This window comes from Terrapene carolina, unplaced genomic scaffold, assembly GCF_002925995.2.
Source record: "Terrapene carolina triunguis isolate 2854851 unplaced genomic scaffold, T_m_triunguis-2.0 Scaffold58, whole genome shotgun sequence".
Taxonomy (NCBI): Eukaryota; Metazoa; Chordata; order Testudines; family Emydidae; genus Terrapene; species Terrapene triunguis.
In genome coordinates this window covers 40,627,131-40,655,059 of record NW_020664409.1, presented here as the reverse complement: position 1 = coordinate 40,655,059, position 27,929 = coordinate 40,627,131, and the positions used below count along the sequence as shown (strand labels likewise).

The 27,929-nt window shown below is 40.7% G+C and overlaps 2 protein-coding genes across 2 annotated transcripts in view; one reads left to right on the top strand and one right to left on the bottom strand.

Annotated features, from left to right (window-relative positions):
• Nucleotides 1–44: 44 nt before the first annotated feature.
• Nucleotides 45–9,749, top strand: LOC112118278 (maternal DNA replication licensing factor mcm3-like). Its single transcript, XM_029914278.1, is given in 5 exon segments — nucleotides 45–119; nucleotides 3,357–3,526; nucleotides 4,370–4,478; nucleotides 4,576–4,729; nucleotides 9,625–9,749. Coding segments are annotated over 5 exon segments (633 nt in total).
• A 3,933-nt stretch (nucleotides 9,750–13,682) lies between these two features.
• The window catches only part of MEP1B (meprin A subunit beta), a 36,718-nt gene continuing 22,471 nt past the window's right edge, over nucleotides 13,683–27,929 (bottom strand). The window contains exons 9-15 of the mRNA XM_029914276.1: nucleotides 26,217–26,369; nucleotides 24,074–24,289; nucleotides 19,015–19,476; nucleotides 17,992–18,171; nucleotides 17,201–17,351; nucleotides 14,816–15,020; nucleotides 13,683–13,763 (exon numbers count right to left, since the gene is read on the bottom strand). Coding sequence (XP_029770136.1) covers nucleotides 13,683–13,763; nucleotides 14,816–15,020; nucleotides 17,201–17,351; nucleotides 17,992–18,171; nucleotides 19,015–19,476; nucleotides 24,074–24,289; nucleotides 26,217–26,369 — 1,448 coding nt within the window. The remainder of the gene's footprint in view (nucleotides 13,764–14,815; nucleotides 15,021–17,200; nucleotides 17,352–17,991; nucleotides 18,172–19,014; nucleotides 19,477–24,073; nucleotides 24,290–26,216; nucleotides 26,370–27,929) is intronic.

Here is a 27,929-nt window from a genome sequence, read left to right as displayed (position 1 = left end):
GAAAACATTAACATAATACTGTGCTCCTATTTGGTAATAGGAAAATGAAACTGACCTATAAACAGGAAGTGAAACTGGTTAATGTATATGCTCTGTCCAAGCAGAGTGAAGTGGAAAAGGTAAACAAATGTGGAAAGTAGCCTAGATTTAAATGGTAAGGGTTTCTTTAAAATCAAAATCTAGTTGCACAGGTAAGGATTTCTTGAATGCAATTGTTTTAACTTAGATTTACTTAGATTTAATTCTGTTTAGGAAGATAAATTCTGTTAAAGCTCAATTTCTTTTCTGTATTTTCATATATAAAAATAGAGGGTGACTGGCTAGCCACCAGAGACCTGGGTTCAAATACAATTTTCCTAGGAGTGAAATGAATTTGGGTTTAGGCTCATTTTCTTGTGGTCTGCTACAACAAGAAGTCCTCATAAAGTTAAGCTGCTGCTGTTCAGGAAATGGAAGAGGTATGTTTAGTTGCACTGTGTTAAGAAGACTGTCCCTGTACCAATGTGTTTGGCTTTCGCCAGTGTCATCAAATCCCCAAAATGTAAAGGTTTTCAGGATTTTAAAGTAAGATTACTGTAGCAGCTTTCCCTGGTTTAATTATTTTATATTGCAGCTGGTTAATTGATGCATTTGGTGAGCTGATTGCTCTCTGAAAAGCATTACAAGATTTTATTGTTTCCATTGATGCAACCTGAAAAGTCCAAAGAGTTCAGTGATGGATTAGAAGGAAGCTTTGGAGCAAATCATCTCTCCTTATGCCCTGTCAGCTCATTTCCGTGGTAGCTCGGGGTGGGTGGAAGGAATTGTGATCAAATGTAATTATTTTGAACTTTTTCTATGCTTTTATTTCCCTGCCTGCTTGAAGGGGGTGTGTATATATAAAAATATAGCCCTCTCCTCCCATCCCTTCTCTGTCACTTGTCATCTTAGGTCCTGATTCTATAATCACATCTACATAGGCAGGCCCCTGTACTTGTGTGAAACCCCACTGACTTGAGTGGGGCTCCGTGCTACTATAGGAGTCTACCAGCATGGATCTGATTGCAGGGTTGGAATCCTTGACTGTAAGCTCATGTGGAAATGGGTGTGTTTGTGGAGCACCCAGCACTTAGCGTTGTGGGGTGGAGATGGGAGGGAATGAATCCTGTCTTGTATACATGTGGCTGTGGTAACCTTAGTTCTTATTCAAATAACTTAGCAAACTGATTCTCGTCCTAGACTAGTTGTACCATTATGTGCTGTAACTATGACAGTGACACTCTTCCTTCCACCTTGTTCTCCTGGGTGGAAAAGTGCAAAGATGTTGCATACCTAAGAAGGAAACATTCAGTTTACAATTGCTGCAAAGGGTGATCACAGGATATTAAGTAGCTAAATTATCTTTTTTTGAGGGGCAGGGAGGGCACGGATGGAAGAAGTCATAAAAATGCTCTCAAAACCAGATCTAAATATATTTGGTTGACGATGTCTCTCCTAATCAACTACAAATTGAAATGGCCCTCTTAAATGAATGAATGAATAAAATAAATAAAATAATGAATGAATGCTATTTTTGAACGAGATTTTTAACTTTATATAGGGAATGACTTAGGTGTATAATTGGGTATATAAACCACAGAAGCTCATCTTATATTAATAAAAATATTAAAATACATGATTTCTTGTAAACATGATTTCAAATATTGTTACTTCTGTGATTGACTTCTATGATTATTACTAAAACAAGACTGGAAGGGACCTCAAGAGGTCATCTAGTCCAGAGGGTCTCAACCTTTTTCTTTCTGAGACCTCTCACCCCCCCATGCTCTAAAACTCCACGTTCCACAATAACTATTTTTCTGCATATACAGTAGATTAAAAGCCAGGGCCAGCATTAGTGGGTAGCAAGCAGGGCAATTGCGTGGGGTCCCACACCACAGGGGCCCCCGCGAAGTTAAGTTGCTTGGGCTTCAGCTTCAGCCCCAGGTGGCAGGGATCAGGCCTCAGCTTTCTGCCATGGGCCCCAGTGAGTCTAACGCTCAGACCTGCTCTCTGAATTATTTTGGAGGACTCCCAGAAATCTGCTCGCGGCTGTGCAGGGGGCCCCAGACCTCTGGTTGAGAACTGCTGATCTAGTCCAATCCCCCACACTTATGGAAGGACTAAGTATGATCTAGACCAGTGGTTTTCAAACTGATTTTCTGGGGACCCAGTTGAAGAAAATTGTTGATGCCCATGACCCAACAGAGCTGGGGATGAGGGGTTTGGGGTGTGGGAGGGGCTCAGGGCTGGGGCAGAGAGTTGAGGTGCGGGGGTGAGGGCTGAAAGGTGGGGCGAGGAATGAGCGGTTCAGGGTGTGGGAGGGGGCTCTGGGCTGGGGCAGGGGGTTGGGTGCGGGGTTGAGGCGTGGACTTACCTCGGGTGGCTTCCGGTCAGTGGCGCAGCGGGGGTGCAGAGGCAGGCTTCCCACCTGTCCTGGCACCGCGGACCGTGCTGCGCCATGGAACCAGCCAATGGGAGTGCAGAGCCTGTGCTCGGGGCAGGGGCAGCACACGGAGCCCCGTGGCCCCCCTGCCTAGAAGCCAGGCCCACTGCTGGCCTCTTCCGGGGCGCAGTGCGGTGTCGGAGCAGGTGGGCACCAACCTGACTTTTAACATCCTGGTCAGCAGTGCTGACCAGAGCCATTGGGTTGCTGAGCAAGGCAACTGATTGTTTCTTTCTAAGTGCAGTTCTTTGCATTGGTCCTTATTGAATTTCACCCTATTTACTTCAGACCATTTCTCTAATTTGTCCAACTCATTTGGAATTTTAATCCTATCCTCCAAAGCACTTTCAACCCCTCCCAGCTTGGTATCATCTGCAATCTTTATAAGTGTACTCTCTGTGCCATTATCTAAATCACTGATGAAGATATTGAACAGAGCTGGACCCAGAAATGATCCCTGCAAGACCCCACTGGATATGCTCTTCCAACTTGACTGTGAACCACTGATAACTACTCTCTGGGAACAGTTTTCCAGCCAGTTATGCACCCACACTAAAGTAGCTCCATCTAGATTGTATTTCCCTAGTTTATTTAGGAGAAGGTCATGCAAAACACTATCAAAAGCCTTACTAAAGTCAAGATATACCACATCTACCACTTACCCCTATCCAAAAGGCTTGCTACCCTGTCAAAGAAAGCTATCAGGTTGGTTTGACGCAATTTGATCTTGACAAATCCTTGCTGAGTGTCTTTTAGAAGTTTGCAAATTGATTGCTTAATTATGTGCTCCATTATCTTTCTGGGTACTGAAGTTAAGCTGACTGGTCTGTAATTCCCTGGGTTGTCCTTAGTCCCCTTTTTATAGATGGGCACTATATTTGTCCTTTTCCAGTCCTCTGGAATACCTGAAAAAGCACCAGCTGGTCAGCTTCCTCGCTCTGTGGATATTATTACTTATGATGATCTGGTGAATATATGTAAACCTGGAGACAGAGTTCAGGTAATGTGAATATATTACTGCCTCCCATCCAAGAAAGGAAACTTCACCTCTGGCACATTTAGGTAGGAGCTAATTTGTGCTCAGTTTGTTAAGTTGTCTGAACTGTGAAACAGAAAACAATTTTTTTTCCATTCCAACAATTCTACAGAAATATACCAACCCTTTGCAGTCAAGTTAAGGTCTGCGCTCTGCATGAACAATAACTTTATTTATATTTCATTTGGATAACTTGGGGGGGGAGGCATTTTCTCATTACACCTTTTTAAAAGTAACTTTCTTACATACTCTTTTCTCAAAACTAGTTTATAGAATAAAGAAAACCAATAAAAGAGGGATAATCTTAGAGGCCACAAATCAACGTGTATTCCATTGCTTTTTTGGTCCAGAAATGCAGCTTATTTTCAAAATATTTCTTCTGATTTGCAGCATAGCTTAAAACAGTTGTCTGGTCAACTGTACGTGATTAAGTGCAAGCCTCTTTGAAAACAAAAAACCTGTTTGTCATTCTCTTTCATTTCCCTTAAGTAGAAATCCCCTCCCAAAACTCAAAATCCATTCTGTAGTTGGGTATCTCCTACAGCATGGAAAGCATGGCTTAATCAGGTTATTTTTGGGGTGGGGAGAGTGGGAGGATGGCAGAGGGGAGAGAAAAATCCCAAATGCTGGAAAATTATGCTATTCAGATGTTGAGACTTCATTAAATCCTCTTTTTAGGGGAGGATTTCCTTCATTAAGGCATAGTAAAAAGGATCAATCTAATAACCATTTTAAAACCAAGAATTTGATTCTTTGCCCTCTTTTTTCCTAAGCAGCTCTTGTGTCATGAAGACAATTGTCTTCATTCCAGTATTTGTTTAATAGTTAATTTATGTAATTTTCTTTGCATCTGGGTAAAAAATATCTAGGACAATAATTCTGGCTAATAATATCAAAACTGATGAGCAAAGAAATAGCACAATATTCTCAGCTGATGGTGTGGCAAAGATCAAGCAATTCTGCAAAGCTCAAACTAAAGTATATTACAAATTGCACTAACAGAGGCTAATGGATAATGAGATTCCATTCTAATGTTGATAATGTGCAATGTAAGTGTTTCCTGTTTCTTAAACAGGATATCTTTGACCATTTAAGCAAGTCTTTAGCACCAAGCATTCATGGCCATGAGTATATTAAAAAAGCCATTTTGTGTATGCTACTTGGAAGTAATGAGAAAGTTCTCAACAATGGGACACGCATTAGAGGAGACATCAATATCTTATTAATAGGTGAGAGCATGTCGAGTTAATAGTGCATTGATGAGTTATTTTTATTATCCCCTCCTCATCATCATGCTAGTGTTGTTCTGTTATGCAATATTAGTAAGAAAATAAAAGCCAAACTAGTACAATGACTTGCATCATTTTGTCTTTTACAAAAAACTTTGTTACTGTCTTAGGATCAATGTATTTTATTTTGGGGCACATTTTTACAGTCTGTATTTTGTCCCACACTTTCCCGCTTGCTTGACATCTGTTCTATGTTCATAACTTATGGAGTCATTATGGACAATAAATGTACAGCCTAATCCTGCACTCCTTTTTCTGGCAAAACACTAGTTGATTTCAAGAATGGTCCATCAGTGTCTCTATCAAGTTTGTGAATCTAGACTTCTTCTGTTACGTATCAGCATAGTAAAAGTTCAGTTACTGCTTCATTTGCAAATACCAATTCTTTTAGGTGTTCATAATTAAACTACATTAACTTAGTGATACCAACATGGTACTTGACAGCTCTTGGTAGAGATGATAACTTTCTTATACATATCAAATTGATCAAGTTATTTTGGTAACTTGTCTTTAAAAATGGATTAATGTGAAATAATGAGTGTTAAATCCTTCCAGAATCTCTTTAAAAAATGCTTCCCTTTTCTTTTAAAACGGAGAACTTGCATAGGCAGTGACTGGTGCCATCGAAACGATACTTTGTGTACAGTTTACTGCTAACATTTTAACTAACTCAATTAAAAATAGTAGTCCCATCTTTTCTTGTCTAAAGGGGCCTGTATAAGAGCAGGAAGGAAATATCTTGCAATGTATGAAAGCACATTGTGTGTGCAGCCACTAATGTTCAGATTAGTCATTTAATGGCTCTACAGGGCCTTTTGACTCAATACAATATCAATCAAACTTCTGTCGTTAGTAAAAAGGCTAGGATGGATATTGAACTAATTCTTTGGAACAGTTGTAATGGGAATACGGCTTTAAAAAATCTTCATTGAATGTTCAGGGAACAGGAAATTCAGGTACATTTCTCTGAAGAATATATAATTGATGACAATTATTCCATGAGGATTCTGGAGCTAGGGAATCTAGTAATCATAAGGGAAAGTCTCTAATTTGGGAGGTTCTATCATACCTGTCGAAATAGTATGACCATTCCTTCAACGTTCTAGCCTTATTGCAATGGACAAAGATTGTTTTGTTTTTTTTCCAGTTCTTTATAAATATTGTACTAAAATAGCTTGGTTCTGTAAAATGTAGCATTCTTACAAAGTCCAGGGTCTGTCCTTTACACTCTAACACTTCTGTTTCTAAAGTCAATATTCTCTTTCTTGTTTCTAAATTGAGTTTGAAATCAACATGACTTTCTTCGCTTGCAATATTTTTTGTACACTAGCACCATACATGTTAGCCTAGGTCCAGGGAGAGCATTTTGGTAGTTAATTATTGAGGCATGATTTTGAAACTAGCTGGGACAAAAGGAAGTGCTGAAATAAAATATCTGAATTCTAGAATGCAAAGGAGACTTCTCACCAGATTCTTAAAATGTTAAGGCTTAAACTACTAGTATCTCATTGTAAAGATCTATTTAAGTGCTTCAACTTTCGTTTTTGTGCTGCTTGCAACACGTGGGGTCCAATACAGAAGATCACCGTTCCTAGAATAATTAAAAATGCTAGGTCAATGCTCTTGCTTTTATTTAGTCTAAATCATAACTTTTTAACAGCTTTCAGGGTTTAAATTACATTCAAAGTTTAATCTTTCATGGTCTTCATATGAAAACTTTTATTTTGGGGTGGAGGGGAGTATAAAATACAAGTCACGGAAGCTGGAAATAACATATTACTGATATTTGAAGTTGCTTACAGGACTTATTGAAGCTTTGGAAGTTCCTCTCTCCCTCCCTCCCACCTCTTCTTCTTCCAGGGTTAAATTAAACTTTGCCAGATCTATGTGTCAGATATATCATCTTTTCAACCTGGAAATAAGGTGTAAATTTTTAACAGTGAAGGCAATGGAACAATTTATCAAGGATCTTGATGGATTCAAGACTGGGAGTTTTTTTCTAAAAGATCTGCTCTAGGAGTTATTTTGGGGAAGTTTCCTGGCTTAAGTTATACAGGAAGTCTGACTAGATGGTCACAGTGGTCCTTTCTGGCCTTGGAAATTATGTATCTGTATATGATTCTATAGCAGTCATTTAAATATTCTCTTTTTAGAGGTTTCTTACCTTTACCCATTTTTTGCACAGGAATAGCTGTACTGAGCTATCTTGATTATCACTTCAAAAGTTTTTTTCTCTTACTTAATTGGCCTCTCAGAGTTGGTAAGACAACTCCCACCTGTTCATGCTCTCTGTATGTGTGTATATATATCTCCTCAATATATGTTCCACTCTATATGCATCCGAAGAAGTGGGCTGTAGCCCACGAAAGCTTATGCGCTAATAAATTTGTTAGTCTCTAAGGTGCCACAAGTACTCCTGTTCTTTTTGCGGATACAGACTAACACAGCTGCTACTCTGAAACCTGTCAACTATGAAGCATTTGTCACCGCAATTAAAATATATGTTACAAACTTTAGCTACAACTGACTTTTAGCTGGCTGCCAAAGCCGGGCCCTTGAAGTCCATGGTTGCAGGCTCATCTGAAGTGAGGCACCTAGGAATGTCAGGGCTAACATAAGAGGTTTTTTAAACAAGTAAATTCCTACCCTGCTGCCTTGTGAAATACTCAAAAGTGCAAGCTAATTGCTAGTTTTAAAATCCTGTCATTTGAGTCATCCTAAAAGGTCATATGTTCTCTATCTTATTCCCACTACCTCTGTCCAGTTAACCAGATTTGGTTTCTGGTGTCTATGAAAGCTGTGACCAGAGGTCCCCCTCCATGGGTGTATTTGGTGTGTGTGTTATTTTTGGGGGGTGGAGCTGGGATGGGGGTTAAGAAGGGAAAGGACCTCAACCTAGTTCATGGCTGTGGGAGGGTAATGTTTCCCGGTCTGCTTCTAATGGCCCTAGGGCTGCTCCAAGCTATCTTGCAGGTGGATGTCTGCAGTTGAGCTGACTCTGTTTGAACAAGTAGCAACCCCCCGCTCATGAGGAAGAACGGACAGTTCCATAACACGAGGCGCAGTGTTCAGTGACATAATCTCAGATTTGACAGTGATTTATTGTGACCTTATACTCGGTTTCCTCTCTTGTAAAATGGTGAAGTGAGCTACCTTACTATCTGTATAACTACATGTTATGCTGAAAAGTACTGGAGACTGCATGGGTCACAAACCTTGTTGAGATTGATGGGTGTGAACATACACTTCAATTAACATAACTGTAAGAATAAATTAATCACAAGTCCCTCCCTAAGACAAGACAAAAGGGGTATGTGAACCCACCCAGCAGCTTTGGACTGAATGGCTGGAGAGGCTTTGTTCAATATTGTTTGGGTAAGGATTGTGGGGGGTTGTGAGTGAGCAACCCACAAAGAATCAGAGAGCAAGACAGGAACAGCTGAAAGCAAGGTGTTTGTTTGTTTGTTTTTGTTCAGGAAGAAAGTAAAAGAAGAAAACTACAACAAAGACTGGGGAGAATAATTTACTGTAGAAATGTTAACGAAAATAATGGTCGCAAATGGACTGCTAATAGCTCCATCTCCAGCCAAGGGTGGTTGAGAAAGAACTGAGGGGGGTTAGCCTGTACATGCTGGCTAGCCTTGTGGCAGGGCAGGAGGAGAGACAGCTCACGTGCGGGCCTAATGGATGCTGTTACTGAAATTCTCCAATCAGCAGTGCAGGAACACAAGCACACCTACAGTGGCACACCCATAGGGACACTATTCAAAGAAGAATTATTCCTTACACCAGGGATTGGCAACCTTTGGCGGCGGGAAGCGACGCGGGCCGAGGGACGTACTGGCCGCCGCTTCCCGCCACCCCCATTGGCCTGGAGTGGCGAACCGCAGCCAGTGGGAGCCGTAATCAGCTGAACCTGTGGATGCGGCAGGTAAACAAACCGGCCCAGCCCGCCAGGGTGCTTATCCTGGCAGGCCACGTGCCAAAGGTTGCCGATCCCTGCCTTACACAGTGTGTGTAGGATGTTCAGAAAATTGGGTCACTTACACCCCTGTTGATGTAACTGCTGAATTTTGCCCAGAGACTTTTAGAGTAAGCAGGTAAAATTTCTATGGACCTGAATTTGGCTCCAAGAGCATGTCTACATTTGGAGCTGGGTGTGTGAGGCCCAGCTCCTGAAGACACACTCGTGCTAGCTCTCGTCAAACTAGCATGCTAAAAAAATATTGCAGCTGCAGTAGTATGGGCAATGGCGGGAGGGACTAGCAGCCCAGAGTACAAACCTGTCAAGACTGGACCCCATGCATATGTTCTTCATGTGGCTAGCCCAAGCCTCTGCCTGCACCACTGTGAGTGCCTGGCTATTTTTAGTACACTAGCTGGATGTGAGCTGGCATTAGTATGTCTCCTCAAGCTGGGATCACACCTCTAACTCCAAGTGTAGACATATCCCGAATGTTAATCTCTCGCTTTGCACACACAAGAATGAAATTTGCTTCAGCACATTGTCCCCTTGGAATGAGTGTACAAGTCTCTTAAACTGTACACCCTGAAAGGGCTTGGTTGAAACATAGTGCTAGATAATAGCTATCTGAATTGTATATGTTTACTTCCATTTAGACAATGCCAGTTATCCCAATCAGTGCTCTGGCTGTATCAGCAGCTCATGCAAAAGCCACAATGAGCAGGACAACAGACCTTCAAGATGCTGAAATGGCATTGGAGTTGGTCCAGGTTGCTTCCTTCAAGAAGGTGAAGCGGAAGTATTCTAATACAATTAACTTTTAGTTTAGAAATTAGATGGAATGACTAGAAAATTTTAAATGATCTTAAAGGTCTTGGAGAACCAGAAAAAACAGAAAAGTACATGAAGAGAACGTGGATGAGGGGTCAAGCCAAGAAGCGCTTAGTCAATATGGCATCAGATAAAACCAAAGCAAATAACAACAAAAAGCCCTAGCTTCTGTGGAGCAGGTTAATTTTTTTTTAATGTTCTCTTGAAGGAAGAGCTTCAGACATAAGAAAAGTCATGAACTGAAAGCACTTCAGGACTCCTGCTTTTTCACCAGTAAAGATCATACCCAGCCAGGGGAGCTGGAACAATGTGTACAGTAAGGGTGCTGAGAGCCATTGAACCAAACTGCAAACTCTGTATATAATGGAAACCATTCCAAGCCAGGGGATACTGCAGCACTCCAGCACCCCTAGTTCCAGCACCTATGTACCCAGCCAAGTATGTAATAATCTTAATAAAATATACCCAGTTGTTTTCTTCCTTTTTGAAACTCATGAGCCTGAGTGGGATGTCTGGTTTACTCATATAGAGCCTGATCTGTACATTAAGTGTAACACCTTGATGTGTGTTTACTGACAAAGTATTAATTAACAGCTTGAAATGTGTTCACTTCCTTCCTTCCAAGATTTGTTTTAGCTCATCTAAAAAGTTGAAATGTTTCACTAAATGTGATGGACCCAGTGCTAGAACCTCTGTAGGGAAATTTTCATTCTGAGACAACGTGAGTTAGGTCTTTGAGAAGACTATATAAGACCGGATCTTGATATATCTTTAGTACTGATTTTACTAGAAATGGTCATATTGCAATTCAGCTTCATCCCATCAAATTAGAACTCCAAGGCAAGTTCCTGTTGACAGTGAAAACATTCCCAAAATGCTGCACTTTATCACCCAACCCAGGTATGTGTTTTTAATTCCCCACCCTATTTGTATAAAAAAATAGTATCGCAACAGTTGGTTGAGCTCTGAATGGTGTGTTCTGATTGTTATCCCTCCCCGTAAAAAAGCACCTTTAGTCTCCTAATTTTATGCAGTCTTCATCAATTGCTATTTGAAGTCAGCGGAATTTAGTGTATGATTAAGTGTTAGATTGAATTGGGGCCTTGGTCAGTGGAGTACTATGTACCTTAAGCTTTCTCGCTCTAATGATAGAGCTAGTCATGTTAGAGTTCAGGTGGCACTTTTATTTACAGGCCTCTTAAGAATAAATTGGATAAGCTTCTAGCTTAAAAAAATATTATATCTGAAGTCCTACGTCTTGTAGTTTGTTTAAAATTATGAAAGGCTGATTGTTTACAACCTTCCATTCTTAAATATTTTTAGCCAGAACTAGTTGAACCATATAAAATCATAAGACTTTTTTGTGTGTCTGCTGTTACATGCAAATCTGTCTACATATTTTAAGAGCTGGGGCGTTTTTGACTACTTACATGCAAATTGATCAGTGAGGTGCTTCAGACAAGGGAAGTTATTTCAAGTCAGATACAGTAAGATACAGATATATATTTTTAATCCACCCTGCTTATTGCCTCTAATCACCCTTATTAGTTTTGCCTGACTGGTCTCTGTAGCCTTCAGCTCCAACAAAGGCTAATAGAAAATGGCTAAAAATGCTTTAAAAATATTAGCTGCATTTTCAGACAATGTTGTTGAAATGCCTTGATCACAGAGCCGATGGGGAAATGGTAACTATTTTACACACATAAAAAATCTAAAGAAATTAAAATTTTTGGATTATGATTTTTGGGTAGAAATTTTCATTTTTCAATTGTTCAGGGCAGGAAGTTCTGTTTTTTAATAAATTTTTTCAGTTTTCAAAAATTTTCATCTTTTTTTTTGACAAGTTGTATTTGCTATTATGTTAATACTTTTTTCAAGTACTTGGTATCTAAAATTAATGTGAAATATGTATTGGTGAATTGCCTACAGATCTGCAAAATCTCTTGGCACATTCTTTGTAGTAAGTTACACCTCTGGGCACTGTACATCCAAATCTACATAATCCAGTAGATCATTAATTTCTAGTGCTCAATCTGATTAGGCCCAGAGATGAAGGATGTCCTAATAGCTGGAGTGCTAGCCTGGAACTGGGGAGACCAAGGTTCAAATCCTCTTCTACCAAAGTCTTCCTGTGTGACCATGGTTTAGTCTGTTCATCTCTCTTTGCCTCAGTTTCACATCTATAAAATGGAGATAATAATACTTTCCTACCTCAAGGGGTTGTGAGGATACATTGAGATTGTGAGGTGCCCAGATACTACCATGGTGGGGCACTGTTTACACTGGCGCTTTACAGCGCTATAACTTGCTGTGCTCAGGGGGGTGTTTTTTCACACCCCTGAGTGAGAAAGTTGCAGCGCTGTAAAGTGCCAGTGTAGCCAAGCCCTAATACACACCATCATTAACACTCTGTCTGGAAATATAGCTAGAGATGTGTTTTCTGTGAAACAAGTACTCTGGAACTTGAGTGTTCTAAAAAGTCTGTCCTTTTCCCTTAAAACTGTTCTCACTTTTGCTAGATGTAAAGAGGTTAAAGCAGCTCTTCTGAAAGCATTCAGAGCAACTTGCTCACAATATATCCCTGTTCCTCAGCTTGCTCACTCTATAAAGAGTGGAAATAATCAACCTTTCGAATCTGAGGAAGTGTGGCATCTCTTGGACAAGATGCAAAAAGACAGTCAAGTCATGGTGTCAGATAATGTTGTATTTATCATTTATTGCTTAGCTACTGTATGTACTCAGGTTTTTGATTCTAGTCTTGTTTTGAATGTTTTGTATAATAAAAATATGCAGCTGCCAGCAACATCTCATGAATCAGTTCATGAAAAGGCATCAGGAGCACTTAGTAAGCATATATATTTACTTGGATTTGTATGCCAAGTTGAGGTGCCAGCAGCCCAATAAAACAGTGTCTCATTGTCGTCTTTGTAAAATGGATAATTGAGGCTGCCTGGTGAGACTTAAACAGATTAAAAAAAATCTAGTCTGTCTTTGTTCTGCAGATCTTCTTCATGTCAGACATCTCACACAATGACACATTTCCATGTACAATGAGTAGAAGCCTTAGGCCTACCAATTTCAGACACTTTATTGGTCTTGGCATAGTACACAGACTTTATCTAAGATGATGCTTAATTTTTCATTCTTAACAGATTTTAGCAGGATGGCTAAAATGAACAATAACTGTAAAATAATTGTGTGGTTGAGGCATCCAGGTGACTTCAAACACTGAGCTCTTGGTCATTGGTTTTTATGTCTCAGATTTCATTCATTTTATGTGACAGATGTCCATTCTGTTAAATGAAAAAAATGCATCTTATAACTAAGGGAAATGCCAAAACTTGAATGACTCTAGAAACACAAACAACAATTTTCAGGAACAACATTGAACAGTGTAATCTGAGTGCAGATCAAGACAAGGTAAGAGACAGAAATTTTAGGGGGTAGTGAATCTTTGTCAGTATGCTGTTGGAAGACTTGTACTGCATTATTGCTGTTCTCTACATTTACAGGGTACTCCCGTGCCTTGCTGTGGATGCTGGGATTAGCCAGTTCTTCATCCTTGCTGTATTTTGAGGTTTCATCTTCATCAGATTGCAATAAAGAGTTTTCTCAGTTTAAGATTACATATGTACAACTCCCTGCCTCAAGAAGACTGCCAGAGACCCTGTTTTATTCAAGATTCAGTGAAGGCCACCTGATTCGGTGATTCTGGTTTTTAAAACAGTTTTAACCTGCTCTCTTCTTTATTGTTAATTATTTTTTTATTATTTTATTATTTTAACATATTATATCAAAAACCTTTTATTTGCAAAAGGAGCGGCCATTGGACAGAGATGCTTGTCCTCCTGTGCAGAAACCCAGATGTTTTAAGATGAGCATTTAATAAAAATAGTAGAAAATGCAGTAGCAGATCAAATGTTTTAAGTTTGGGAATGACTGAGGACAGAGAAGATGAGGACAGTTACCAGTTGGAAATCAGGTTTACACACAGCGAGAGACAGTGAGAGGTGTGTGTGTGTAAAATATATAATCCTGGCTTCAATGGAGTCAGTGGCAAAACCGCCATTAACTTCAATGTGGTGAGGATTTCACCCATCACGACTCAATGCGTTTTCCTTCACTTTTTAGGTTAACTTTAATTGCTACTTTACACAGGGATGAGTTGGAATCAAAAAACTTTAACGGTGGATATCTGAAAAACATTTTCTTATAATAGAATGGGTTATACCTTCTGGGGAAGCCGTATACACGTTTTTTGGATGTGTAATACAGAAAGTTGGTGAGTGTGTGTGTGTGTGCGTGTGTGTGTGCGTGTGCGCGCACGTGTACATACGCAGCCTGCTGCAGCAAGCTGCCCAGCCTGGGTTGACAGACTCAGGCTTGCACTATCACACTAAAAATAGCTGTATAGACAGCGCTTTGAAATTGCAGCTTGGACTCTGGAGCCACCCACTCCCTCAGCTAGAGCTTGGGCAGTGAAGTCTGAGCCACAACTTCAAAATGCTGTCTATACCGCTCTTTTCAGCGTGCTAGCGTGAGTGTGTCTACACAGACTGGGAGGCTTACCATTGTGGGTGTGTAGGCATACTGATACAGGTTATATAAGCAAAGGCGGCTCCAGGCACTAGCGCAGCAAGCACGTGCCTGAGGTGGCAAGCCGTGGGGGGGCGGCATGTCGGTCGCTGTAAGGGCGGCGGTCAGGCAGCCTTCGGCGGCGTGCCTGCGGGAGGTCCGCCGGTCCCGCGGTTTCAGCAGCAATTCGGCGGCAAGTACGCCGAAACCATGGGACCGGCAGACCACCCGCAGAAACGCCGCCAAATCCGTGTGACCGTGGACCGCCCACAGGGATGCCACCGAAGCCCGCCTGACTGCCGTGCTTGGGGAGACAAAAAACATAGAGCCGCCCCTGTATATAAGCAACTGGCATTAGATGCAGGGATCGGATTTAGATACTATTTAGAGTGGAGGAAAGGAAGTACTTCAGATAAATGGATTGAAACCATGCCACCTTGTTTAGTAAGTTACAGGCTTTTTATTTTATCTTTTTTAAGTATCAAGCCAGAGTGTCCTGGACATCTTCTTTTTTCCCTGACATTTGTTCAGCTCCTGTTCATTTAAGTTCACTGTTCTTAATGTAACTATATCACCTATTCAGCACACAATTATTTTGCGAAAAAGCCTTGTTTAGAAAATACCCAAATCTTTTAACTAAAAAGACAAATACTTACGTTTTCTAAAATCCAAGCTTCTTTGTTGTTTATCATTTTTTGGTGGTATTTCTTCCTCATGCAACATATACTTATAATAGTGACAAGTAGCATAATGACAAATACAGCAATTGTCGAAGAAACAGCTATTATAATATTTTCTTTAGTTGAGCCTCTCTTCTCACACTTTTCTCCCATATACCACCAGTCATCACCTGCTGGACATCTATAAAATAAGAGCAACACCTATTCAACAGCTAACAAAAATTAAAGAAAGATACAGTTCTGTAAACTGTAGGTTCGTTATTAGTATACACTAAACCTTCATGATGCAATCTAACTCTGAATTAAAGTTGCTCTATGCGGTATTCCCATCGGTACATACACACTACTTGAGCTGCCACCTTGCTGCTGTTGCCCTTTGCTATCCTGTTCCAAATGGAGCCACTCTAGTTGACAGCCTTCTAGGGAAAGTCTAAAGGCCAGACTGGTTGATCATTCTGATTACTTTAGCAGTTGTCTTGATTGTATGTGGCCCTATTAAAAAAACAACAACCCACCACTGAAAAGGCACCACCTATGAGGAGAATTCAGTGTCCTTGGACCTCTCTTCCCTCTGGCTGCTGTTTAGCTCTGCTTTTCCCCCTTGAACTGATGGCATTCCTGGTAATACAAAATTAATTTTCTACTCCGGGAAACTGGTGCTACTACTAGCAGAGCTGTTATTTGGTTTGCCTGTGTTACTGTTAATTCATCGTACTGACCTGCTGCAGTTCTGCCCCCCTGCCATGCTCATCTCCTCTCTGTTGCACTTCTGTTGCCTTCAGCCAATCACTTCAAAAGAGTGTGTGGATGGGAGCAGAGGGTTATCAACAAAAGCAGCTCAACCAACCCACCTGGTGGAACCATCCAGATGCCTTACGCTATCCTTACAATTCAAAAGAACTCAATTAGCATGTTCTAGCAACCCTCTTCTTCTGCACCCTCACCTCTTCCTCTCTCCCTCATTATCAATTAATCTCATCTATCAATTTTTAAACTGGAAGACAATCAGGACAGGAACTATGGGCCAAATTCTCAGGTCTGACCAAGTAGTGTTTGGCACGGGAGCTGGGGCCAAGGAAGCAAAGTACCCCAATTCTGTGGTTGGCCCAACTGAAGATGCTTCAGTCATGTCCCCTTCCCTTGGCCAGGCCTTCTCACCCAGTAGCTGGGTGGTATGTTGGTGTAGGGCTGCCACCTGGGGATTTTCCTTATGCTCGGGCAACTCCAAAAGAAATTGGTAAGACTCAAACAGAGCTGGACAAATTCCACCAAAAAGTAGAAATTGCCTTCTGTTCTAAAGAACTACTTCCTTCTCCTTAGCCAGGGCTGCTGTTGTCCCCAGGAGATATAAGTTCTGGCACATGGAGCAGGTGCTCCTGAGGTCTTTATTGAAAAATATTACTGTAAATTTATAATACTACTGAGTTTACAACTGCCACTTTCCTTCTAATCCATAAGCCTGGCAGCCCTGTAGGCTGCAGTTTGTGGCTGTCTGGCCCCTTTAAACTCCCTATTAAATTATGGCCACAGTTCTAGAAAAGGATCCACTTGCATAGAAACTATGAGCTTACATGAAGTGCATTGGCTTCAATGAGATTTTGCATGATCAGGGCTTAAATTAAAAGCTTGATGCATTTGACCTTCAGAATTCTGCCTCACAGAAGTCCCAAGGTGTGCATCCTCTGGCATGACATTGCTGTCCTACTAACCAACTGAAAGGATGATGATACTGAGATCTGGAACAATGTTAACCAATCAGATTGCATATATAAATGAATCCACCTTGCTTAGCTGTAATAAATTACATAAATGCTGCTATTCACGTCCTTGAAGGCAAAAACCTAGTTTAGTCATCTAGCTTCATGTCCCCTTTAGTTTCAAAGGCAAACAGTTAGACTTTTGAAATTCAGAGCCATAATCAGGACCACCTGATATTTCTGAAGAAACTGTTCAGAATGCATGTAACAATACATATGTTGACTTCTTGTTTCAAAAATATCAATTCCCTTGAGATTACATTTAACTTCTGTTTCATCTCCATTAATATTTAACTCTCAGATTAGGATGAGGTAATAATTATGACAACACATTAACAAATCTATTAAAAATAAATATAAATTAAAATAAATTAAAACAGAATACTTTAAAATAGGAAAAGGCTGAGACTGGGAAAAGCTGTGTTGCCCAATCTGGTCACAAATTTAGTCACCTGGATTTGTGATGTTGGAAATTCACTGTATTAAAACCTGCCAGTCTTCTCCGAGGGTAAAAAGTTTAGTTTATTTTCTTGAATAACAAACTCTACTACATGTTTTTTTTCTGATCATAAAATTAATCTTGGGATTGAATTAAGTCAGTTACCTGCACACTGGTTTTTCATCTAAGACAATGGCGATACCACCATTTACACAGAAATTTGGAGTTGCTGTCACTGGTACTGTTGTGGGACTGGTGGTGGGACTGGAGATGGTGCCTGAAAAGTTTTGTTCAGTTGATATCAGATGTGAGATATCTAAAGGAAAAAAAAGAGCACGAGGTTTTCATGCCATACTATTTTTTAATAGACCAGCTATAAGACTTTTCCATTACCCTGTTTTTGAAACTCTCTGATTTTCTGCAAATGGACACATTTCCCTACATGAAAATGAGAATACAGAACACATACAAGTTTGCATTACTGATGAATTCTAAAAGTGAGTAGCAATAATCCACTGGCTGTGACACATCCTAAGCAATTTTCAGCTGTTATAAATAAATAACTGGTATTTTCACCTTTCAGCAGCATGGAATTCCTCTGCCATGTTTTACAGTTTACATTCAGAAACAGACAAGAGACCAGAAGTGGTCTAGCTAAGAAATTTTGTATAGGAATAGCATCACATATTGTATAATTAGATTTTTAACCTAGTAATGAGCTACCGTAGGTAGATGATTATACAGTGACTATAGCTATCCATACATTTAGTCAAGCACATGATTAACTTTAAATACATGAGTAGGCCTGCTGATTGCCAGGCTACTCACGTATAAAATTAATCATGTGCATATATGTTTGTAGGAGTGCAGCCTTATCTAGTACTAAAAACATCATACTGCATGCTTACTGCATTATAAAGAGTAACTTTATATAGCTACCATCAATGCTTACATACCTTCCATTGTTAAAAGAATGTATACACCATCTTCTTTGATGAAGTTGAGGCTTCTAAGCCTTTCATGAGTTAGAAATCCACTAGTTCCACGTCCTGGCCCTCTCATGAATTGAGTCCCATTAGCGAAATTAGCAGGCGATCCTACTTTGTCTGGCCTGTCCCAAAAATAAGATGAGGAATCTGCAAGGGGGAAAAAAAATGTGTGTGTCCTGAATATTTAAACAGGAAGTTACTCAAAACTCAGATAAGGAGTTATATTGGTTGTAGGATTATATAAATTACTGTCTCTCTCCCCACCATGCTTCCCGGGCCTGAGAATCAACTCAAGTGTGATGTGTCACTCAGGAGGCTATATCAAGAAAGTCTTCTGGTGGTTTGCTAAATAGATTTTTATCTTGCGAGAGGAGCAGAGGAACATGAGGCCTATTCTGTGTGTCATCCAAAAAAACTGTGGTGGAATCTTTTTTTGGAATAAAGTTGGAAGAAAAATTGATAACACCGGATTAGTTTTTAAAATGCATTAGATGGGTGGTGCTCAAAGTGAAGCATTTGCTGGTAGGTTTCAGAGAAGCAGCCGTGTTAGTCTGTATCCGCAAAAAGAACAGGAGTACTTGTGGCACCTTAGAGACTAACAAATTTATTTGAGCATAAGCTTTCGTGGGCTACAGCCAACTTCATCAGATGCATAGAATGGAACATACAGTGAGGAGATAGATATACATACAGAGAACATGAAAAAAAAATGTGTGTGTCCTGAAGAATAAATATAAAGGATGCCACCCAAGGCCCCTGCTCAACCCAATTATCCTGCTCTGTGACACACAATTCCCCTATGTCACTGCTTCCTTCCATTGCACCAAATTCCCTACTAATGTAAGTAGGTGAAACTCCATTGAAGACAATGGAGCTGCACCTAGTTGTACCAGAAGAGAATTTGACCCATTGTCTTTTTGTTCTTTTCTTACAAAAGCAAGACAATGTGTTGGATAAACAAGACATTGTAGTCATCAGTTTTTAACTAACCTGTTAATACAGATAGATCTGTTGTTACACTTCTTTGATTTGACATGCGTTGACGAATATCAGGATTTTGATCCAACAGCGTCATAGTAGCTTGTTGCCATTCACAAGGCCACTGCAGATGATCATCATTTACTCCAGAGATTAAGTGCAAATATATCGCTAAGTTAAATGGGTTGCCACTGGTACCATTCACATACAAGCCAACCTGAAAAGCATATCCTTTACTAGAGTAAAAAGGCGGACTGTATATTTTTCTCTCTGCAGGACTTGTATTGAGGAGATGTGTGAAATTTCGTATATGCCAGACATGATGGGGACACTGTGTTTCTGAAAGGTTAATGTCATCAATAGAGAGGCCTCCATTTGATGAACCATTTCCTTTTACGCCTTCAAATACAATCCTGAATTTCCTTGTGGCCTTCAAAGGAACATGGTAAAGCTGCCAATAATCCAGAGGTGAACCTGAAAAAGATGGCAAACAAAGCAGTCAAATGCTGTACAGTATTCAGGACCTGTTACGACATTACACAAAAATTTATTAATTCCACTAGAGTTGAGGTTGTGTCAATATCTCTCTTATAAACGCTGCTTATCATGAAATTTAAATATGCGTGCAGGAGCACATTCTTTTCCCTTCTAATTTTCTAACGTATGTTTAGTTCTTTAACATGCATAATATTTACTGAATTTAATAGTGGGAAAAAGTTATTGTTCTTAGAGATTTCTTTTTCTTGATTATATATTTTCCAAAGAATTTGGCAGTGAGTTAATCCAAATGTTGTGATAACATGCACAAAATACTACCTAGTATCTCTGTAACAAACCTCTCCTAAACAAAACAATCCACCTCTACCACCACCAAAACACAGCCCATGCACATAAACAGCTGCATATCTCAAGAACAGAAAAGGATGGATTTATTTTAAATCAGATCTATTTAAATTACCGATTTTAATCATGATGTAAATCAGCAAGCAAGAAACCTTGATTTAAATACATTTTATTTTTGTTTTGCCTTTGTACTATTTAGTTATTTTCCTAAAGAAAGACTGATTCTCATTGGTTGGTAACCATTAAAACATGTTGATTTGCAACTAAATATAACTTTTGCACTAAATTTGGTGCTTCTTTTTCCTAACCAGGAGAATACGCTATATCTGTACATATTTATTTAAGCAGTTATATAGCTTAATTTATACGTAGTCAGATTCTTAATTTTTACATTTTTATATTAGAAAATGGTGAATGATGCATTTCTTGTTTACTAGATTAATTTTTATTTGTGATTTGTGTCAAGCTCTATTTGTATGGAAATTCAAATCAATTAAAATGCACAAGAGCAGCATTTTATTTTTTTTATTAAATAAAAAATAACTGTGTGTACCTTAAATATTCTAGATGCATAAGGAAAAAAAGTTTATCAAACATTTTGTATTGAAAACTACCTGATTATTAAGCAAAGGAAATATTATCTGTATTTAGTGAATTGAATGGATTATTTCCTATCACCATGTTCTCCAGGATTTTGGAACTAGCAGATCTCATCCTCTCACACCTGGTTTCTTGGTTGCCAACTGCTTTCTTAACTTTGAATTAATTAATCATTGAACTGCACCAGTTGAATAAACTGAAATGCAGAAAATATTCTCTGTAGCTGCAGAAGAGACTACTGCTATCAAACGCTGGTTTAGCATGTCAACAAACTGGTTCCAGGTGCTTAGCCAGTGACTTCCACCAATTCAGTGGTTTGACTTCCTTTAAAACTTGGCAGCAAATGCTTAAAGGTTGTTTTTTGTTTGTGTGTATTTAGTTTAAATGATTAATAGATAATAAATTTAGGCCTTAACATAGGTTTTCAATTTCAAATTTAATTTTAAATAGCTTTGTTTTTTTAAAAAAAACCCTGTATTTAATATACATTTTTTAAAAAATCTGATTTAAATATTTTTTTTAAATCCATTGACTTATCCACCCTGTACTGCAACCAAATATCCATGAGACAGATTTCAAGAAGTAGGCTGAAGTATATAGAGAGTAAACTTTCTGTCAGGATAGGTTTAGTGAGAGTTAGGGGTTCCCTTTAAATTAACCTGAGGTCTATACAGGCTCTGAGAAGCCCTGATACCTGTTTGTATGAGAGGAATCTGATAGTGTATAGGGATGCCAAGAGCACGAGAGCAACCAGCAGGTGAGGTTCATGAGGCAATCAAGCACGCAGGAAAAAAAGGCGTAGAGGACTTGCTATTTGCTACAGGGAAGACCTTGCAAGCAAACAGGTCCAATTAGATGTAGGCTATGTCTACACTATGCAGACTATACCCACATAACCATGTCAGCATAACTATGCTGGCATAACCCTGTAGTCACAGCCTGCATTGACAGGTTTTTTCTGTTAGTGTGGGAATACCGCCTCCCTAAATGATTGATAGCTACTATTCTTTCCTCAACATAGCTGCATCTACACTGGGGGGAAGGGGGCGGTTAGATCGGCATAGCTATGTCCATGGATGTGTGGTGTTTTTCACACCCTTGGTCAACACAGCTATATTGACTAACTTTTAAGTGTAGAACAAGCCTTAGTTGTAAAGGGGAACAAGTCTATTTATTATTATTTAGTATTTATTATTCTTCAGTCTAAAAGAGTAAGCATATGGATAACTGGGTAGTCTATGTATAATTATTATGCATTTACCTTTTCTAATGAGATCTGCTCTGACTTATTAACAATGACAAAAGGTCTTGTGCCTGATCCAAAACCTGATGAATCAATGAAAAAACTTCTGTAGATTTCAATGCATTTTAATTAGTCCTTATATGGGAAATACACTATTGTAGACTGGTCCTGTAAACCTGGAGATTAGTGAGGGTTTTATCAGTTTTAAAGTTTATTATATGTTCAAAAAAGAGGGAGGAAAGAAACAGGAAAGAAACTTGCATATTGAGTACATTTTTCAAAAGTGCCCAAGTGACTAAGCCTTGTTGATTTCCAATAGGAGTTAGGTGTCTAAATCACTTAAAGCTTTTTTACAGTTGAAAGCTCACAGAATATATCATGCTACGTGTCAACTGCAAATTATGATATGTTATTCACATACTTCTGTGAAGTTAGTCCAAATACTGTTAAATAAATGTCTGGAAATATTTTTTTCCAATTTGATAAGACCCCTCAGACCAGGGCACTAGGCTAATCTTTTAAAGTCACTCCGACTTTTCCACTTTTGTAATATTAATATCTTAACTATTAACATTAATTTGCTCTGCAACTTTTTATGTTGTCTAAGACACATCTACCTGCTGTGACGTTGCACCCCATAAGGCTTTATGGAATATGCTTATGAATGTGTATGTGACATAACTGGAATATGTTTTATGCTACATATGCCATGTAACATAACTATGTAAAGGTTATGATCTACTGAATCTATTCATCCTATTTGTATGCATGTGTCATTGTTGTATTCAAAGTTATGAATATTGGCTGTGTACTTGCTTGATTTCTAAGTAGCCTTAGTAAAGCATTTCGTCAGCTTCCTGAGAAAGGAATGTGCAAGTTAAGTGCCCCATCAAGAAGCACTTAATGGACAATGGATCCTGGAAGGCTCCAATCCACATAAGAAGTCTACTTGAGGACGTTCAAGGCAGCAGGTGAACCATGGTTGCTACCTGTAAGTTCTGAGTCATGCATGGACATGTGACTTGCCCATGTGACTCCAAAACTCCATCTTGGAGCTGGACTTTGCATAGAAGAGAGGAGGGGGTCTCCACCCACAAGAGAAATTCTATTCAAACCCCTGGGAGACCCCTCCATTTTGTCTTCAGCTGGCTCCACCCCCAAGGATACCTGAGAGAAACTGGAACAAAGGGCAGTAACTACAGGAGGTGTGAATGATTGCTGGACCCAGACTAGAAGGAGGCTAGTCTGTAAAAGGAAGCTTACTGGAACACCTCTGAAGGTGAGGTTTTATCTGTATTCAGTTTGCTTACTGTATTAGACATACAGTTGCGTGTTCTACTTTATTTTGCTTGGTAATTAATACCTGTGGGGGGGGGGCAATCAGCTGTGTATACCTATCAGTGTTATAGAGGGCAAACAATTTATGAGTTTACCCTGTATTATACCCTGTATACAGGGTAAAATTCAAAAATTGGTTGCCCTTATAACACTGAAAAGACGGCATTTCTAAGTGAGTTGCCTCCACCCCCAGGTATTAATACATGCTCTGGGTTAATTAATAACTAAAAAGTGATTTTATTAAATACAGAAAGTAGGATTTAAGTGGTTCCAAGTAGTAACAGACAGAACAAAGTGAATTACCAAGCAAAGTAGAGTTGCGTGTTCTACTTTATGTCTAATACAGTAAGCAAACTGAATACAGATAAAACCTCACCCTCAGAGGTGTTCCAGTAAGCTTCCAGTAATCTTTATACAGGGTAAAACGGATTTATTTAGGGTTTGGACCCCACTGGGAGTTGAACATCTGAGTGTTAAAGACAGGAACACTTCTTAACCTGCTTTCACTTAAGCCTACAGCTGTTAGGGGACATGGTTCAGACTTGGGTCTGGGTTTGCAGCAGGCTAGCGGGTCTGGCTCAAACCAGGCAGGGCACTGAAGTCTCAAGCTGCCAGGGCAGGAAAGCAGGGGCAAAAGTAGTCTTGGCACATCAGCTGTCAGTTCCTAAGGGGTTTCTGTGATCCAACCCATCACACCTGCAATTTTAGATCAGTTACCATGAATGCTTGTGGATCTTTAGCTATGTTAGGTGAGAGAACCATATTGATGATAAGTGCAAGTCAGTTGTAGTACCGACTGTATTACTGGAAAATGACTGACTGAGGTTGCATCACATATTATATCCTCAGCTAATAGAATCACTGCAATAACAAGAGAGAAGAAAGCAAATAATGAAACTACAGAGGACAGGAGTTAAAAGATAAACAATGATAAAGGAAAAATGCCACTTCACTATACTATGCTTTTCCCTCCCAGCAGTCTGTTAAGCATATTGAATATATATCCAACCAGAAGGCACACATTTAAAAAGCAACTTTATTTCATACCTTGTATCCTTTCAATGAGTCTTAAACCACTAGTGGAGCTGGCTAAAGCATACTCCCTGACTAAGATGTTCAGCTTATCACTTTCATGACCACTGTTGTAATAATAGAATTGTAAGCACTGAAATCCTCTTTTGGGATACAGAATTCGGCTCTCCAGGGTAGCTGTGTTTCCCACGCTGCCAGCACTGGTATTAAAATGCATGAAGTACCCAGTATCTGTCAAAGGTGCATGAGAAATGCAAAAGAAAAAGAAAGTAGAGTTTTCTGGTTACGGTTTTATTAATATTATTTTACATTACATTGTGATAATGCGTAGGGAACTCAGTGTGTTAGGCCCATTATAAATGTAGTAAATGATGGTCCCTACCTCAAAGGCCGTAGAGTCTCTGGGGGCACAGTATTGGAGTAAAGAGAATTTTTCTCTTTTGCTGGCTATTTTCCCCATTTGCCTGTCTCTTATTATCCATGTTCCAAAGCATAGGCTTTTCGGGTCTAGCCATTTAGGGACATAGGACTCAGGAGCGGATTTACCATGAAACAAGCCATTCGGTAGCATGGGGGCCCTGATGACAGGGGGCCCCCAAAATGCAGGACAAATCTCATCTGACAATCTTCCCCCGAGTCCCGGCAGGCGGCGCAGCAGGGCTCAGGCAGACAGGCTGCCTGCATGCTGTGGCCCATGGCCCCATGCTGCTCCTAGAAGCAGCCGGCTGCTGGCATGTCTCTGCACGCCCTTGGCGGGGGGGGGGCGGCTCCACGTGCTGCCCCTGCCCTGGGCGGCGCATGGAAACCTGCTGCCCTGCTGCCCTCCTCCCCCCAAGGGGCACACAGAGATGTGCCAGCAGCAGGGCTAAGGCAGCTCCCTGCCCACTCTGCCTCCCTCCCTCCATGCCGCGCTGCTCCCAGAAGCGTCCGCTAGTCCCTGTGGCGCCCTGAGTGCCGACTCTGCAGCTCCCATTGGCCGGGAACTGCGCCTGCGGGTAGCGATGCGTGGAAATCCCCTGTCCCCCCTGCCTAGGAGCTGCTGCCGGAGGAGTGTGTGTGCTGGTCGCTTTGGGAGCCGCGCCGCCCAAGGTAAGCGCTGCCCCCTCCTGCACCCCAGCCAGAGCCCACACCCAACCTTCCTCCCAGAGCCCACACCCCAACCCCCCACCCCAGCCCAGAGTCCGCACCCAAACTTCCTCCCTGAGCCTTCACCCCTCACCCCCTCCCAACCCCCTGCCCCAGCCCAACCCCCGCACCCAACACCCAAACTCCCTCCCAGAGCCCAACCCCCGCACCTCCTCCTTCACCCCAACCCTCTGCCCCAGTCAAGATACCTCACTTTATTTTCATTTACTTCCCATAATAGGAGGAGGATGAAGAAAAAAAGAATGAAAACAGGGAGCGGGGGGGAAGAGATAAGAAAGAATGTTCTTTTTCTTGGGTGGGTCCTGAGGGGGGGCCCTGAAAGTGAAGCTGTGCACAGGGCTCCACTAACTCTAAATCCGCCACTGATAGGACTGCAAGGGGCCTCCTGATCTCTGAGTCTAGTCCCCTGCTATCTCAGGCAACCCCGTCATAGAATCCCATTAATAAACTATCAAGCTCTATCTTAAAACTAAGTCAAGTTGTTTGCCCCAATGACTCCTTTCCAGATGGCCCATTATTTGCTTGCATACACTACCTGGAGAGTTGGCTGATGCTGTTGAATCAAAACTCATGATGTTTGTTTTGGCAGGCTCAAAACAATCAGTTTTTATTCCCAATGAACTGTTTGCCCAACCCAAATAATATATATTCTCAAATCCCAACCCTTTCCAAAATTACTACTGAGCAGTTAATCACAAACAAGAATTTATGGTAATAGCAGAAATATTTTTCATATATCAGAACTACTATGGTTTGTAAATCTTTTTTTAAGCCAGTTAATACATCTTGTATAGTTCTCTTGTTTTATTACTATACCAAAGGCCAGAAAGCAGAGGAAAGAGATTAGAACTTTCAACCTTCATTAATATCTACAGCAAAAATGACACGTGTCCCTGATAATTTTATGCTGCTTGGTTAAAAATTCATCCTCAGGTGCACTCTGAAGAAGATCAAAGTCACAATTCTGCCCTAGCAGAAAACATTGTCAAGAGATAAGATTCCTTGACATTACCTTTGCAGTGTCCCATATTGGTATGATCAGTGTGTGGGCCAGCAGGTACCTGAGACACACGCTGCCAGTCACTGTTATCTTCTGAACTTTGAATCATGCCACACACATTTTCAAGTTCAAAACTGCATGTGTCCATAAAGCTTAGTGAGGAGGCTGCAAGATACAAAAGGAAGTAAGTGGTACATCTGAATTCTAGTCTTCCGAAGCTGGTGTCAGAGAGAATACTAAGACATTAGGCTCCTATGGAATCCTATGCATCCACCAATCCCGTCAAAGTCAATATGAGTTGCATGTTTAGCACTTCACAGGAGTGGGCCTTTCATTAGCTGTGACAGACTGGAGAGGGACTGACTAATGTAAAGTTTGGGTTCTTTTTCAGCAATCGTGAACATCAAGTGACTCCATCGTACCTGAGAGATCCATTAATCATCTTCTGCATCTCTTAAGTGTTGTATTTACATTGTGCAATAGACAGTTGTTTATAAAAATGATAGCCCAGATCCTCCAGTCCTTACTCAATCAAAATGAGGATGGACTCTCCTTCCCCTTCAGATCTCCATCTCCTCCAGTTATCCCAGGCATGGCCACTGGTTTTACCAAAATTTCCCTGATGAATTGGTTAGACTACTAATTTTGGAATATCAGTTGAATGTAACACTAAAGAGCAGTAAGGAGGACATGATTTAGCTGGGATTTTTAAAAAATGTAACACAAAACCCTGTTTGCATTTGAAACCTATGATTGCATCAGCCCATGGAAATTTTGAAAGTTTTGTCTGTCTCATATAAAAATAAACTAAAACCATACTGAGTGAATGCACAACTCGTGGTTTAATAATAAATATTAAGCAGACTGTAAGGGAAAGTACAGGCCAGATTTAGGTCTCTGTCTAAGCTAGGAGAGAGACTGGTTGAAATCCTGGCCCTGATTAAATCAATAGCAAAACACACATAGACTTCAATAGGCCTATGATTTCTCCCACTGAGTGGATGTGAATGGAGATAAGGATAAGAGATATAGAATGGCACATATGTAGTGAGGAAATAATAAAATGTGGGGAAAAGACAAAGAAAGGGGTTGTATGCAATTTACAAAAGGGGTAACGGTCAGAGTTGCAAGAGATAAGGGGAGGACCCAGCTATGATCCCAATTCAACAAAGAATTTAAGGACACTGTGACGGGGCAGAATGGCCCCGCACTGGTAGAACAGGGGTTAATCCTTCGTTCCTAGCAGAGGAAGCCACGCCCCGGAAGCTCTGCTGGGCATGCTCCAACTGGAGAACATATATAAAAGCCTGCAGATCAGCTCAGTCTGGGCTGACTGCTGGAGGAGGACGCACGCCGCTAGCTCCTGCAGAGGGCGGGCCTACAAGCCAGGATCCGGGAGTCAGTCAAGCCAAGGCACTACCTGAGACCCCGACGGAGGACCCCCGCCGCAGACGAACTGGTATTCACGGTAGGAAGTGACCCAGGGGAACTATAGAGATAAATGGCGTTAAAGCTGTATTGACGCTCGATGTGTTGCGGGCAGATCCCCGCCGAGCGAGTGGCAAGGAAAGCTTGCCACTACCAGGGCCCTGGGTCGGGGCTCGGTGGAGAGGGAGGGCCTGAGTCCCCCTACCCCCTCACCCCAAATCGTGAGGGATCTTATATGGACTCTGGCCGCTAGGCCGCGCCACCCCACTCGAAAGGGAGGTTATATGGACTCTGGCC